Here is a 14,505-nt window from a genome sequence, read left to right as displayed (position 1 = left end):
CTATTATCGAACATCTGGAAGGCCGCAACGCCACTCTGCCCCAACAAATAGCTCGCGGACTGTCGTCCTTTTGTTTACTACAGGCGTACTGTATAAGAACAACTCTGCTGCCAGCAACAAAACCTACCTTTTGGTCATGCCAGCAGAGCTTCGTGACGAAATTCTGTTCGCCTGCCACGACGAACCTCCGTCTGGCCACCTAAGCTACACAACCCTTGCTAGAGTGCGCAAATCGTACTATTGGCCGAAACTCGCCACTTGCGTTAAACGGTATGTCCAAGCCTGTCGTGAGTGCAAGCGCCGGAAGTCGCCAGCTGTGAAGCCTGCAGGATTACTGAAACCCATTGATCCACCTCGACGACCTTTTGACCAAGTCAGCATGGACCTCTTGGGCCCGTTTCCTCGGTCATCTTCGAGAAACAAGTGGATAATCATCGCCACAGAATATTTAACGCGCTATGCTGAAGCAAAGGCTCTGCCTCGAGGCACTGCTTCCGAGGTTGCGCATTTTTTTGTAAACAACATTGTACTGCGTCATGGCGCCCCATCGTGCCTCATTACCGACCGATGAACGGCATTTATGGCAGGGCTCATTGAAGACGTTTTCCTATTAAGTTACACGACGCATCGAAAGACGACTGCCTATCACCTGCTGTCAAATGGCCTGACCGAAAGGCTCAACAAAACGATGACTGACATGCTCTCTATGTACGTAGACGTACAGCACAAAACGTGGGATGAAGTACTTCCGTACGTAACGTTTGCGTATAACACCGCGACGCAAGAGACCACACGCTTCACGCCGTTCTACCTTGTTTACGGTCGTGAAGTCCAGACCATGCTCGAAGCGATGCTTCCATGTGACAGCCTTGATGATCTTGACCAAGACGCCGAGCTCTTCGTGCAGCGCGCCGAGGAAACACGCCAACTGGCTTGCACGAACATCAATAAACAGCAGTGCATCGACACACGCCACTACAACCTCCGCCATCGACAAGTTGAGTACCAACCAGGAGATCGGGTTCTGGTCTGGACTCCTAGTCCGCTGCAAAGGCCTATCCGAGAAACTTCTCAGCCGGTACTTCGGACCTTACAAAGTGCTGCGGCGAGTTAGTGACGTCAACTACGAGGTTCTTCCTGACGGCAGCCAACCAACACGACGTCGAAAGACACTACCTGAGATTGTGCACGTTGTGCGGCTGAAATCATACCGCACTCCATAACCACCATAGTTTGTGGACCATGCCATTACTTTTGTTTTATTTATTTTTGTCTTAGAGAATCATGGCCTCAGTGACATTGCCCTGCGTTCTATGACTGCGCGTCAGCAAGCGTTTGTGTGTGCATTTATCTTCCACGCGTGTACTTACGTTCGCCCTGTAGTGTGTGCGCTTCTTTTAGCATCGACTCGGTGCTCTTCCGAGGAGGGAGAATAATGCCACACCCTGCAACATGTGCTACATAATTGTAAAGGCGAAGACGCGCGCTAGTCCACGCGCCATGCGCCGGCACCTGCTTTGACGGGCGCCAGCGAAGAAGCAGACGAAGATCCTCCGATCCACGCGCCGGTGCTTGAGTTTTTGCGTTTGATCAGCTGGCGGTCAAAGACTCGAACCTAACGCTTCATGTCGCCTGTTCTCTTAGAACGTGACAATATTGTAAATAAGCTTATACATCAGCTACACGTAACAATATCTATGCATTACTTGATTAGCTCAAGCAGGCTTAGGTAACTATTTGTCACCGCATCGTTTCGAAAGGATGCCTATAAATTATCATTTCTCTTGTTGGGCCTCGAAGCATTTGAAAACTCCGCGATGTTATCCATAACTCTGTCTATGAAGCGGCCTGAGACTAAGCGAAAGCCATTTTAGACACCGATTAGGTAGTAAAGAGGTGAATTCTGCACCAGCAATGCCAAATTCAGTTTGAACAGTGGCAACCGCGATCGCGGCCATGTTGCCGTGTTGTTTACCTAAACCACGTTCATGTTCAGTTAAGGATGGCACCAACCCACTTATTTGGCTGAATTACCGAACACATTCTAGAACGTCATCTATCCAGGCAGGCACATCTATATGCGAGCTTGTTCACAGTCCCACGAGGCTTGCCGGAAAAGTGGCTAATTCTCTACGAGCTTATGTAGAATACATTTCTTTTATTCCTGAAATCGTTTGAAGCACGTTTCAACAAAAGCAAAATGCAGAAGTCGTAGGTTCTTGCTGCAGCGTACCACGTACACAGACACATGTCTTCATATCTGCTGACGATGTGTAGTACTTATTAATTTACACATTTAAAAAACGCATCCGATCGTACTACTCGTTCACGCTCATCTTGGTTAGTCAAAATGTCGAGATTTGTCAGGGCTATAGCTTTGGTGGCACGCAGAACGTTACGTCATGGTTTTCATCGTAATATGAACCGCAGTCCTTGAGTATCATCGAGTACGGTTAAGAGAGCGTCAAATTCGTCCAGCGAAATACTTTTGCCTTCTTCGGGAAGTACCCTAAATTTCTGAAGCACAGTGGTCATGTAGAGAAAGATTTCCATCAAAGCAAGAGTCTCGCCAGGGCACCCTCGTTTTCCTGTAGGAGCAAGTGATAAAAAAAACAAGTCAGCTGGTTACGTTAACGAAAAGACTGATTGAAGTAGGTAATTGGTCACGTAATACTCGAGCTCCATATTTAGCGGTTAGCTCCTACATCTATCTGCCTGGACAATATCCTGGTTGTCGCACTTACGCTCACAGCTTTTACATCATTCACAAACTCGTCTAGATGAATATCGACGCTAAACAGTCTATAGTGCCCATAGGGCCTATGACTGTGAAGTTGGGGCAGACGTTTGCCAGAACTGTCCTGGGTCTTGGAGGTTGAATCCCCTTGTAGCATTGATTTTATTTATTTATTTATTTATTTATTTATTTATTTATTTATTTATTTATTTATTTATTTATTTATTTATTTATTTATTTATTCAGTTACCTCACAGGCTCCCGAAGGAGTATTGCGTGAGGGGAGGGTACAGGAAATTAGCAAAAAGGAAAAAGGAGTACAAAGAAATTATACATTGTTAGCGAGTAAACATGAAAGAACAAATATCTAACAATATAAATTGTTAGATATTTGTTCGTCTACTTATTTAGACGTTAAGCTGCCGGTAGCAAAAAACACTTGTCCATACGTATTTTGCTGGCCACATTGATTTTGTACAAAAGAAATGCTAAAATAAATGGACTTGAATTTACTTGACTTGAAATGTATACGGTCGTCTTGTGAAGGAGTGCGGGTCTCGTCATAAAACTTTTGGTCGGGCTCGGGCGGGCAGCCCAACGTAAAAACGGGCGCGGGCCCCGCCCGGGCCCGTTTTTACGCGGGCCCGGCCCGGAAATAATCTACGTTACCCACCCGGCCCGGCCCGCCACCCCTTTACCTTTGGCCCGAGCCCGGCCCGAGACCGAAAAAGATCACCGAGCGGCATTAAAAAAAAAATAAAGAAGAGAATGAAAGGAATTTATTCTTAAGGCTTAAAGAACATGTCATTTGCAATTATGAACACCATTTAAGCGGTCTGACCGCAAATACCAGCGCGCGAAGTAGTACGAATGACCCTGCCGAGCAGTATCGCCAACACTTTCCAACGGCGCGAGCTTGATACGGCCCAATCCACTTCTATCGCAGCGCCGCCACAGTATTTTTCCATGTCGGGCGCCTCACTGCGAAGCATGCGCCGCAGCAGCCGCCTGTCCCACTCAACCGTATTCTAGTACACTATAGCCGAAGCGCAACCACGACCCGTCGTGAGTGCAGCGCATGGATGGAATAAATGGAGAAAGAAAGCTTCTCGTTCCTCCATGGTGCACCGTAATACGCTGCTGCTAGGCGGCCGGTTGAGAACATGCATACAATCGTGGATGGACGCAGTGCCATATTTCAGCCGCGTGACGACTTATCTTATCTTACCAGTCATCGTTTTACCAATTCGCCTTTGAAGAATCAGCAAATCGCGAACGCGCTTCCACCATGCTGAAAGCATTAATTACATTAATTTAGGTAAGGAATACAATGGCATCCTTTGGTTTGAGGCGACTTCGGTCTTTCTGGACTTTTACATTCTGTTTTACATACAAACGACGCAGTTAACTGTGCCAAGTGTTACATTGAATGACGTAGACTCCAAAATGCTATATATCTGCGAAATTTAATAAGCAAGAACAGTGTAGCAGTAAGCGCAAAACATATTTTCTAACATTTTAAGCGAAATATGCACGCCCCTGTAGATACAATTGAAAGGGAAACACTGCCGAGTACCACAGACGTTTATAAGTGTCGATGGGGAGAGGACATTTCGTAGTCATAAAGGGGAGGTAACTTGCGCTTGAGGTACTTAGACTATGGAAATGATAGCCATGACCCCGACACTGGTATTGTTGAATACAAGTGTTGAATACCAGGATAGATTCGCGGGAGGTGTAACGTTAGTTTTCGAGCACGGAGTTGTACGGAGCAGTTTTCTTTGCCAATAAGCGACAACGACCTGTCCTAAGCTTTATGGTGCAACTCATCGTCACAAGGTGTCACCAACTGCCCTGATGTACTCGTTTACATTTTCCGGTATTCGGATATACTTGGACGATACTAAGTCTATGCTAATACAAGCGCTTCAATATTTTTAGTACTGGCCAAGAGTTCTTTTAGCAAGGTGTTCCAAACTTACCCGTGCTAAACGGTAGAAATGCTGCTGGTTTCTCTTTTACTTCTGTGCCGTCGGTATTGAGAAATCGAGCCGGGTCATACTTGGATGGACAGGGCCAGTTGACTGGGTCATTGTGAAGGCCCCAGAAGTTTGCTACCACCACAGTACCAGCTGCCACATCGTAACCACAAATTACTGTATTTCTTGCAGCCCTGTAGCAAAAAAAATTAAAAGAAACAGTATGTAATATTGATACTACACGTAACAATATCTAAAGTAAGAAAACGAATCAATGCGCACTCCTTCAAGAGATGCGAGCTGAAAAAATTGTCAACATGGCTTGCGAATGAAAGCGAATTGGTTTATGTTCAACAAGAACCCACAATCACAGAACTGATTCGTTGTATGTAGGAAAAGAGATAGTGCATTTATTAAAAGGGGTCAGCGACTTGGCTTGCGCTCAAAGGCAGTAGATAGAGGGCTAACTACGTCAAGGTATAATCCAAAAATTTGCTGTGGGCTTGCCCAGGCACACGACATATTCGGTAACCCTTGCTCAGACTGTATGGCCTCCGCAGTGACCGCCATGCTAATTTCAGCACGTGTATTAAAGATGATGGTCATTACAGAGCCTTATTGGAATTCCTGCACGATGCGGAATTAAATTCATTTTTATGAGATTCTTTTTACACGCCTTTAAGGCAATCTTCCCTCAAAAAGCGTTTTTCATGGATGACTAAAAATTTATCCCGCTAAGACAATGAAATAGAGACAGCTAAAGCAAAAATATCAATAACTCGTAAATAGCGCTATAAAAAGCATGCTAACGTCGGAATACGATACTCCATAGTACCGGGTATAGCAATCGGTAGTCGCAATATGCTTTACAAGTAATTGTAACTAATTCCAATAATGCACAGGACACGTACCTGTTTACATAATTTTGAGGCCGTGGCCTATAAAAAGTCTTAACTACTGTTCTAGAGGGTGTGTCGCTGTAGGAGCAAATCAAAGTTTGTTTTAAAGAGTAAATTCCACCGAAATATCAAAACAAAAGATCACGCAACATATGCATAGGAATTTGAAAAAAAAATGAATTTGGGTCTAATGAGACTAGAGCACTGCACGGGCTCGGGCTTACCCGAAAGCCCGGGCCCGGCCCGGCCCGTGGGCCGGGCCGGGCCGGGTAGAACAGTTTTTTCACGGGCTCGGGCCGGGCTCGGGCACGGCGTGTGCTTTTTGATCCGGGCCCGGGCCGGGCTCGGGTTTTTTGACGCGGGCCCGGGCCGGGCTCGGGCTTTCTGGTGGTGTGCATGTGTCGTGCAGCGAGTTATTCTCGGGCGTCTCAACTCTGAAAAACATTATTTTTCGGTCTCGGGCCGGGTTCGGGCCGGTTTCGAGTCGGGCTCGGGCCCGGCTCGGGCCTAAGGTAAAGGGGTGGCGGGCCGGGCCGGGCGGGTAACGTAGATTATTTTCGGGCCCGGGCCGGGCCCGGGTCTCGCCATAAATGTTTTGATCGGGCTCGGGCGGGCCGCCCAACGTAAAAACGGGCCCGGGCCGAGCCCGGGCTGAAAAAATCGGCCCGTGCAGTGCTCTAAATGAGGCTGCTCAGACCGGAATATGCACAGGTGGGCAGTTTTATACGTCACTCGCACTATAACCGCAATTCACTTGTCCACGTGGTTAAACAATCCTGAAGCAAGGCTGTGGCTATCAGAAGCACCGCAGTCGAAGACTCCGGTTTAAATGTTTACCACGTAGGATTCTTTAGCGTGCACCTTAATCTGAGTGCGCGGGTATTCAAGCGTTCTGACCCATCGGAATGCGCTGGCCACGGCAGGACATCGCACCTGCTGCTCGTGATCAGCGCCACAGCCCCTGAGCCACCGCGGTGGATGACTCAAAATGAGTCATATTTATAAATAATAAAGAACTCTTAGCACTAGGGTGTCGAACGACAACAGGAAAGAGCTGCTTCTGAAAAAATAAGTAACTGACAAATCACACTTTTCTGCCTTGGGAGGCGTTACTCTAGTGCAGAGATGCTGCTTGTGTCCTTATGTAAGAGCTGATGGCGGTGTGGTGCTCAACGTGTAATTGCCAAGCCAAAGCTGCCTGAACTAGTTAATGCAGTTTCTCATTGTGAAACGAGAGGGCACGAAAAACGAACTTGGGCCTTTTATCTAAGGAGATCACCTGAGAAAATGCTATACAGCAAGCACTGAATGGTTAAGATAACGTTTGAAAGATTGATTAAGTTGTACTCGTGCATGGCGATAGTTTTTACTCAGAAGTGGAGTCGAGCCACACAAAATTTACCCACTGTATATATCGAATATGGCGCAAGCGGAGGATTTTGAAAGAATGATGCTGTCGCCAATTATTTAGCGAAAACATGTTGCCTAATGAGATTGATTGATTGACGAAGAGCTCAGTTATTACGTCACACTGCTGGAACCTGGGAGTTTAATGCAACCGAAGCACAGCCCTTTCTCTAGCATGACAGGCAAGTGCAAGAGACCTTCAACAGCATCTTTGACCAATCATCAGAAATTACTGATAAGTAATATGTCTTGTATGAAAGAACCAGAAAGCAAGGACTAGTGTCATTGCCGAGCCCGGGTACTGAAACGCGTTATCGCATAATTTTGCTTCCTTTGGCATTGATTGTTGTGGCTCTTATCCTGAACTTTCCGTCACGGAAATATTTCGTTCAAGAGCTGTCGCAAGGCTCAAATACTTGAAGTTATGTATGTTATTGACTATCTTCAGTTTCTGACAGCAAAAAATGACACCTGAAATTGACCGCCGGGTGGAGACGCCCAATATGTTCATTGGTGTCGAATTATCGCGAAACAATGCGGACACGCACCACGTACAGCTTCTTCAAGAGAACCAAGACGCTTGACGGAATAGTTCCAATGTACTACAGAGGCAGAAGAAGAATGCAGATAAATCACTCCACAAGCACAGTTTAAAAATTGGCATGCACTTAGAAAATTATCAACAATACCTTGCCTAAAACCAACTTTTCAAAGGGGAAAATTGAAGTATTTGTGTTATGGAACACTGTAAGGTTCCATAGGACGACTGTCACAATATACACCGACAGTGATGTGGCCGTAGTGAGCTGTTTGACAGCTGTCCGAGCCGGCGCAGCACTCTGCTAGTCCTTGCACGTTGCTAAAGTGAGATGCTACCAAAAACAAGGTTGAAACAATTAATGCTAGACTCTTCTATCAATATTCCCAGTGCCAGTCAGGTGTGTTTGTTGTGAATAATAACTGCCAAATTTGTATCCCTGTCACTGATACTCCACCGAGGCGGGCAACCAAGGCGGCTTGGCGGGCGAGTCGCTCTAACATGTAAATATCTGTGCTAGTTTTACATCTAGCGGCATTAATACAAACGTGACAGTAGCACATCAGTTTTAATGCGACAAGCTAAGGGATTACAAGGGGCCTGTTAATCCTCATTGAACGCGCCAATAGCGCATCAATTTTAATGGGTCACAAAAGCGGGGACACGCAGCCATCTAGTTTCGTTTGACACAGGAAGTGTATTGATACAAGGTGCGCGACAAGACGGGACACAAGATAAGAAGGCGAACAGATGAGCTTTGACTTACAATTGAGTTTACTGGAAAATTCGAAAAAAAAAAACATCACCAATGTTGTCATTTTAGTTGTCATAACCAATGTTGTCAATTTTTTTCGCTATATCTATCCACTCTTTGGTCGGTTTGGCCACAAATATTTGCATTGAATGACCGGCAACTTTTTTTAGTAACGTAACAGAAGAATTGGCGAAATTTCAGCTATTTCGAAGATAACAGAGTTGCTGCAGAAATGGCTTTCTAGAGCACGCATTATTGTTAAAAAGCTACAAAAAAGGCGCCCGAAATTCACGGTATGGCATCCGAGCTCTGTGACAATGAGAACACAACGATGGTCTGCACTCATGGACGCCACACGCTGGGGTCAATGGCGCCGAGTGAAGCAGGCTTCACATTTTGCTCACATAATGCATATTTTTTTTTTTTCATTCTTTAGAAAACCTGTTAGAATGCATCTTACCAAAACTTATTGCAATAAATTTTCTGGTAAGATTTAGAGCCTCGCAGGTGAATTGGACAGATCAACTGTAAAAAAAAAAAAAACGTAGATATCAAAGCGGCTGGGCTCGCTAACGTGAATATGTGCGTTACGCCTCTGTTTATGACGGCTCTCGGAAAAATCAATGCAGCACATGTATAGCTTTCCGGTAGATCAAGGAGTGGCGACGTAGTATTTGATCTGTACAAAGGTCATGTAGTCTATGCCACATTCACCACATGATCAAGATAGTAGCGCATAATTCAATTCACCTTTCACGAGCGCCGACAACTAGAAATGTCGCTCGCATAATGTGGACCAAGTGCATACTTGTGCTAGGAAAATCAGGTGGCTCTTGAACCATGCTTTATTTGTAACCTCAAAATCTGAAGCTCAAAGCAGGATTTCAGCTTTCATCACGCATGCTTTTATGGCTGGGTGAATAGTGATTTTTGAGACCGAATTCAATACGAATCGAATGGTGCCAGGAGCGAATCGAATATCCATTCACTAATTATACTAATTACATTAATTTACATTTCAGTTACAAACGTTGTGGAGCATGTTTATATTAGAAAGTTGAAGACAATAGACTCAAAATTCTAGTTCCGTGTTTCAAGATTGAAAAGCGCTCATGTATACCGAAAAAAAAATGGCCTCATTTTAATCGTGAAAATTACATGTTTACGGCACGTGCCACTGCGAAGCGCGGCTCGCGGTGCAACCCTTTTGCGATGTAGCAGGGCGGCGTAAAATGAAGCTGCCATCGCACTTCGCTCTTTCCGCGTTCTTATTCTGATTGCCGCTGCGCGCAACTCACGATTGGATCTATTTAGACTTCAGGATCAGGGGCTGGCAGACCACTTTACCGCACCGTATAGTCATACCTTCATTTTACGCCGCCTTGCTACGTCACAGGAAGGTTGCACCGCGAGCCGCACTTCGCATTGCTGCGTGAGTAATCCGATAACTTCAACGAATAATTTGATTTCCACACCCCAGTGCCGGAAAGCAAACCAGAAACTCGCATCTGTTTAACCTATCTGCCTTTCCTCTTTCTCTCTGTCTTTTCTCGCTCTCTCTCTCGAGGCCAATTATTTTGGCTTACATGACCGTTTTGAAATGTTGAAACACGGAGCTAGACTTCTTTGACTATTCCCCTCAACTTTTCAATGTAAACATGCGCCCGTAAAGTTCGTAAGAAACAAGTTAATTATTGTAATTCGTTATTTGGTTGTTCTTGCCAATTATGTCCGTTTGGGCAGATAGCTGACATGTAGTGACGTGATTTGAGTAATCTTTTTGGTCTTTCTTTTATGAAACTGTTCGAAGCAAAAAAAAGAAAAAAACAACGCTGTAGTGTACCACTAGTGTCATGTTATCCGGGCTGCTTCTTCTTCTTCTTTCTGGGGTTTTACGTGCCAAAACCAGTTCTGATTATGAGGCACGCGTTATCCGGGCTACAAAGATACAAGTGTAGGTGACCAACAGCATGGGTAACATTATCGCATTACACGTGCAAGGCGTAAAGATCAAATGCAGGGTGGCTAATGCGCATCCTCATCCTGGTATGGAATGCCTCGAAGATGTTACGTCCTATGAATGTGCGCTGCCTTGACAGAATTACTGCGTTCATGAAATCCGGCGCACACCCACAGCGCCGGCAACACGCTGGCAAGTGTAATCTCGACGTCGCCGAAAGAGACCGCTCGTGCTCTTTTATTGCGATAGCAATTATATGGACACTTCAACCGGATTTCTGCCGTCGGCGTCGTCGTCGCCGTCGCCGTCAGGTTCCCTATAGATAATATCTTCGCCGCGCGCCGTATGCCCGAGCGGAAGCGTGCGGGGACGCGGGCTATCACGCAGAGCGAACGCACTCAGTCTCCCACGCGCAAGCAAGGAGGCGGGAAGCCAGCGCCGGAGGGAGCTGGGGGGGGGGGGGGGGGGGAGGGGATTGGGGGGGGGGCGCACTTCTACTCTGCCAGCAACCGCGCTCGTCGCTCGCTCGCACCGTCGCTTATCTCCACGCGGCTCTGACCTTTATGCGCCGTGCATTCGCCGCTCAGCTTCCGTTGAAGCGATAGACCGCACGTACCTTCGCCCGCTGCTTGCTGCCAGCGTTTTGACAGTCGTTGTCTGCAGTCATTCAGTGTGATCTATTCATGTTTGTTTGTGCGCGCTCACACCACGCTTGTTCATTCAGTTAGTAATAGTCGGGCCACATTTTCCAACGCACGCTACACATGCAATGCTGCCCGGATCGGCAGTGCAGCGCTACAGGTGTGTCCCTTCGCACGCTCTGCCCACGGGAAGCGCTTCTCATGAACACCACCGTTTCACAGGCGCCTTCTCGAGGTCATCGAGTCTCTCTTCATGTCGGTCTACTTACGGCGCAGCACACCTGCTTACTTAATCAGCTCATGTTTACTACAATTCATATTGCTACCAAAGCCGCTCACCTTACTTCGTATGGCATTGCTGTGTTGCTATCGCATTCATTGCTTCGCCCTTAGGGCGAAACTGTGACATTTTTAATCTGAGGTTACTACATCTATCACTCACCCTAATGCATGATTTTCCACGTGTTATGAGCAACTGATGCACGATTCCCACTCCGCATGGTACGTACTGCTTTCTATGCTGGGCACTGCACTCGCTTCGATGAGACGTATGCGCGCGCTATTTCATTTTCCTTGTGAGTGCGAAAACGTTTAAAATCTTGGTTGGAGCGGAAAACACTGTTCTCACCCCATATTTTTGTATTTTCCCTTGCTTACCTTGTATACCGTCTTGTCGCACAGTTTGTACCAGTGTACTGATGCCAACTAGCCCAGCTATAAACCCTATTGAATGTGTGAGTGCCTGTTTTGTGAATTTCGCAAGAAGTTTATTCTGAAAACTTATTGTGATTTGGCTCTGATTTGGCCCTGTTTGGCATTGTTCTTCTCAGAATATATTAAACCATAATTATATTTTTCTCTTTCCTACGTGCGCCTAGGCTTTCCTGATCACCTTGTGTTCCCCTTCCCCATTCCCCCGGTGTAGGGTAGCCAACCAGTCGTTATTCTGGTTAACCTCCCTACCTTCTGCTTTTCTCTTTCCTCCTCCTCTACGCTAACACATATACGTATCTATGTACGGGTTGAACATTTTATTGTGATAGCAACTATATGGACACTCCAAGCGCATTCCTGCCATCGCCGTCGCCGTGAGGTTCCGTATAAAGTCCAACGGCGATGAACTCGTCGCCGCGTGCCGTATACTGCATATGCTAGTGAAAAGCGCGCGAGATACGCGCGCTTTCACGGAGAGAGAACGCACGGCGGAGAGCAAACACGACGTCTCCGGTCGCGCGAAAGGCCGTGGGGAGATGGGAGGGACGGAGGGGAGGCGACGTTTAGCTGCGGCAGTGAATGCGTATCTTGCGACCGGGCGCAAGGGGAACTGGCGATTTAATCTCCCACGCGCACGGAGGAAAGCGGGAAGGCAGCGCGGGAGGGAGTGTGCGCGGCTTCTACTCTGCCAGGAACTGCGTACTTTGCGCGGCTAAGGGCGGTCGCGCGCACCCTATCTTGAAAGCGATCTCCACACGGTTCTGACCTTTGTATGCGCTGTGCTCTCGCCGCTCAGTTTCCGTTGAAGCGACACACCACACGAACCTTCGGTCACTGCTCCGCCGCGCTTGCACACGCCAGCGTTTTGACAGTGCTTGTCGGCGGTCATCGAGTGTGATCTATTCATGTTTGCTTGAGCGCGCTGACACCATGCTTGTTAATTCAGTTAGTAAGCGAATGTGTCCAAGTTTATGCAGCCCATAAAATTACTATTCTTACTCCGTATACTCTACTAGTAAATTTGCTATCGCAATTGATGGTTTGCCTTGCGGGCGAAACTGCTACTTTTCTTACGTTTTACGGAATATTTAAACATCACGTGTTGCAGATAACATAATTCTAGTCCTTGAGCTGTAATATTCCGAGAGTTGGAAATTACTTGCACGTGAAATCGAAGCACATATTCAACTAATTCTTCTTTATGGGGTTTTACGTGCCAAAACCAGTTCTGATTATGAGGCACGCCGTAGTGGAGGGCTCCGGATTAATTTTGACCACCTGGGGTTCTTTAACGTGCACTACAACGCAAGCACACGGGCGTTTTTGCATTTCGCCTCCATCGAAATGCGGCCGCCGGGGCCGGGATTCGATCCCGCGACCTCGTGCTCAGCAGCGCAACGCCTTAGCTGACTGAGCCACCCCGGCGGGTATATTCAACTAATTAACAAAAATCACTAATTAACTTCTTAATTAGTTACTTTACGACAAATATTGCAACTTAAACATCGTAGCCGCTAAGTTTACAAGGCTTATCCACTTGGAACGAACTTACAGAATGACACCAGTTTTGAGATGTGCCCAATAAAACTCGCCGTAAAAATGCACTGTTAACAAAATTCTCTTTTATGCATTGAAGCACAAAAGTAACTGGAACGCCCATGTATTTCGTCCCACATTTTGGGAAATAAACCTTAAACTGGTGTAATTATGGAAATTCACTTCAAGTGGATACGCCTTGAGAGTACATTGCAATATGCGCCGTAGCATTATTTAATCGGGAAGTTAATTTTTGAATTGTCGGTAATTAGGGGAATATGTGTTGCGATTGCTCATGCTAGCATGTCGCGCCTCTTCGAATAATACAGCTCAAGGACAAGTATGCTCTCTGCCCCAGGCGATTTTTAAAAATTCCGTAAAATAAAAAATGCCCCCCTGTATATAAATAATTCTACATATACATTTGTGTTGTGTGTGTGTGTGTGTGTGTGTGTGTGTGTGTGTGTGTGTGTGTGTGTGTGTTGTGTGTGTGTGTGTGTGTGTGTGTGTGTGTGGTGTGTGTGTGTGTGTGTGTGTGTGTGTGTGTGTGTGTGTGTGTGTGTGTGTGTGTGTGTGTGTGTGTGTGTGTGTGTGTGTGTGTGTGTGTGTGTGTGTGTGTGTGTGTGTGTGTGTGTGTGTGTGTGTGTGTGTGTGTGTGTGTGTGGTGTGTGTGTGTGTGTGTGGGTGTGTGTGTGTGTGCTGTGTGCGTGTGTGCGTGTGCGTGTGCGTGTGTGTGTGTTGTGTGTGTGTGTGTGTGTGTGTGTGTGTGTGTGTGTGTGTGTGTGTGTGTGTGTGTGTGTGTGTGTGTGTGTGTGTGGTGTGTGTGTGTGTGTGTGTGTGTGTGTGTGTGTGTGTGTGTGTGTGTGTTTCTACGGTTAGGTTCATCACTTACTCCCTGCTTATGCCGATGGGTGATAGTGTCCTCCAACGCAGCGTCTCCAGTATTGACGCCATGGTGAATGGCATGTGCAGCCGGTCATCCCACTGAGGCGCCCGCAGTTTGCCCACGGCGGCATCTATCTCCCTTTGTATGCGCGCCTGGTGATAATCTGGGTCACTGGCCGCGATGTACAGGTTCCACAAGATGGCAGTCCTCACGGTGTTGGTCGAAGCGCTGTAGAAGTTGATCGTGTTCGCTTCCAGAGTTGGCACTGCGATAAACATTTTGCGAAGAACACTGCTCGATGGCACAGCACAAGTTTGTATTGTCGTGTAATGTCGCAATATAAAGAAGGACACTTGCCGTTCAAAGGTGAATTCTCTTAAATATAATTTAACCAGTCTGTACAAAGTCTATAGACGCTTTTATTTGAAGTTCTACAGTCTCTTTATGGCCCATG

General features: G+C 46.7%; 1 protein-coding gene across 2 annotated transcripts in view; it reads right to left on the bottom strand.

The window, feature by feature from the left end:
- Nucleotides 1–2,000: 2,000 nt before the first annotated feature.
- Nucleotides 2,001–14,505, bottom strand: part of LOC119449464 (cytochrome P450 2A1-like) — a 32,871-nt gene continuing 20,366 nt past the window's right edge. For both annotated transcript variants that reach the window (XM_037712640.2, XM_049665222.1), the window contains exons 8-10: nucleotides 14,058–14,316; nucleotides 4,720–4,910; nucleotides 2,001–2,588 (exon numbers count right to left, since the gene is read on the bottom strand). In XM_037712640.2, coding sequence (XP_037568568.1) covers nucleotides 2,410–2,588; nucleotides 4,720–4,910; nucleotides 14,058–14,316 — 629 coding nt within the window. In that variant the 3' untranslated portion in view covers nucleotides 2,001–2,409. The remainder of the gene's footprint in view (nucleotides 2,589–4,719; nucleotides 4,911–14,057; nucleotides 14,317–14,505) is intronic.

This window comes from Dermacentor silvarum, chromosome 4 (genome assembly GCF_013339745.2).
Source record: "Dermacentor silvarum isolate Dsil-2018 chromosome 4, BIME_Dsil_1.4, whole genome shotgun sequence".
In the NCBI taxonomy this organism is placed as follows: domain Eukaryota; kingdom Metazoa; phylum Arthropoda; class Arachnida; order Ixodida; family Ixodidae; genus Dermacentor; species Dermacentor silvarum.
Note: the sequence above shows the minus strand (reverse complement) of the source record. Positions and strands in the feature narration are given on the sequence as shown.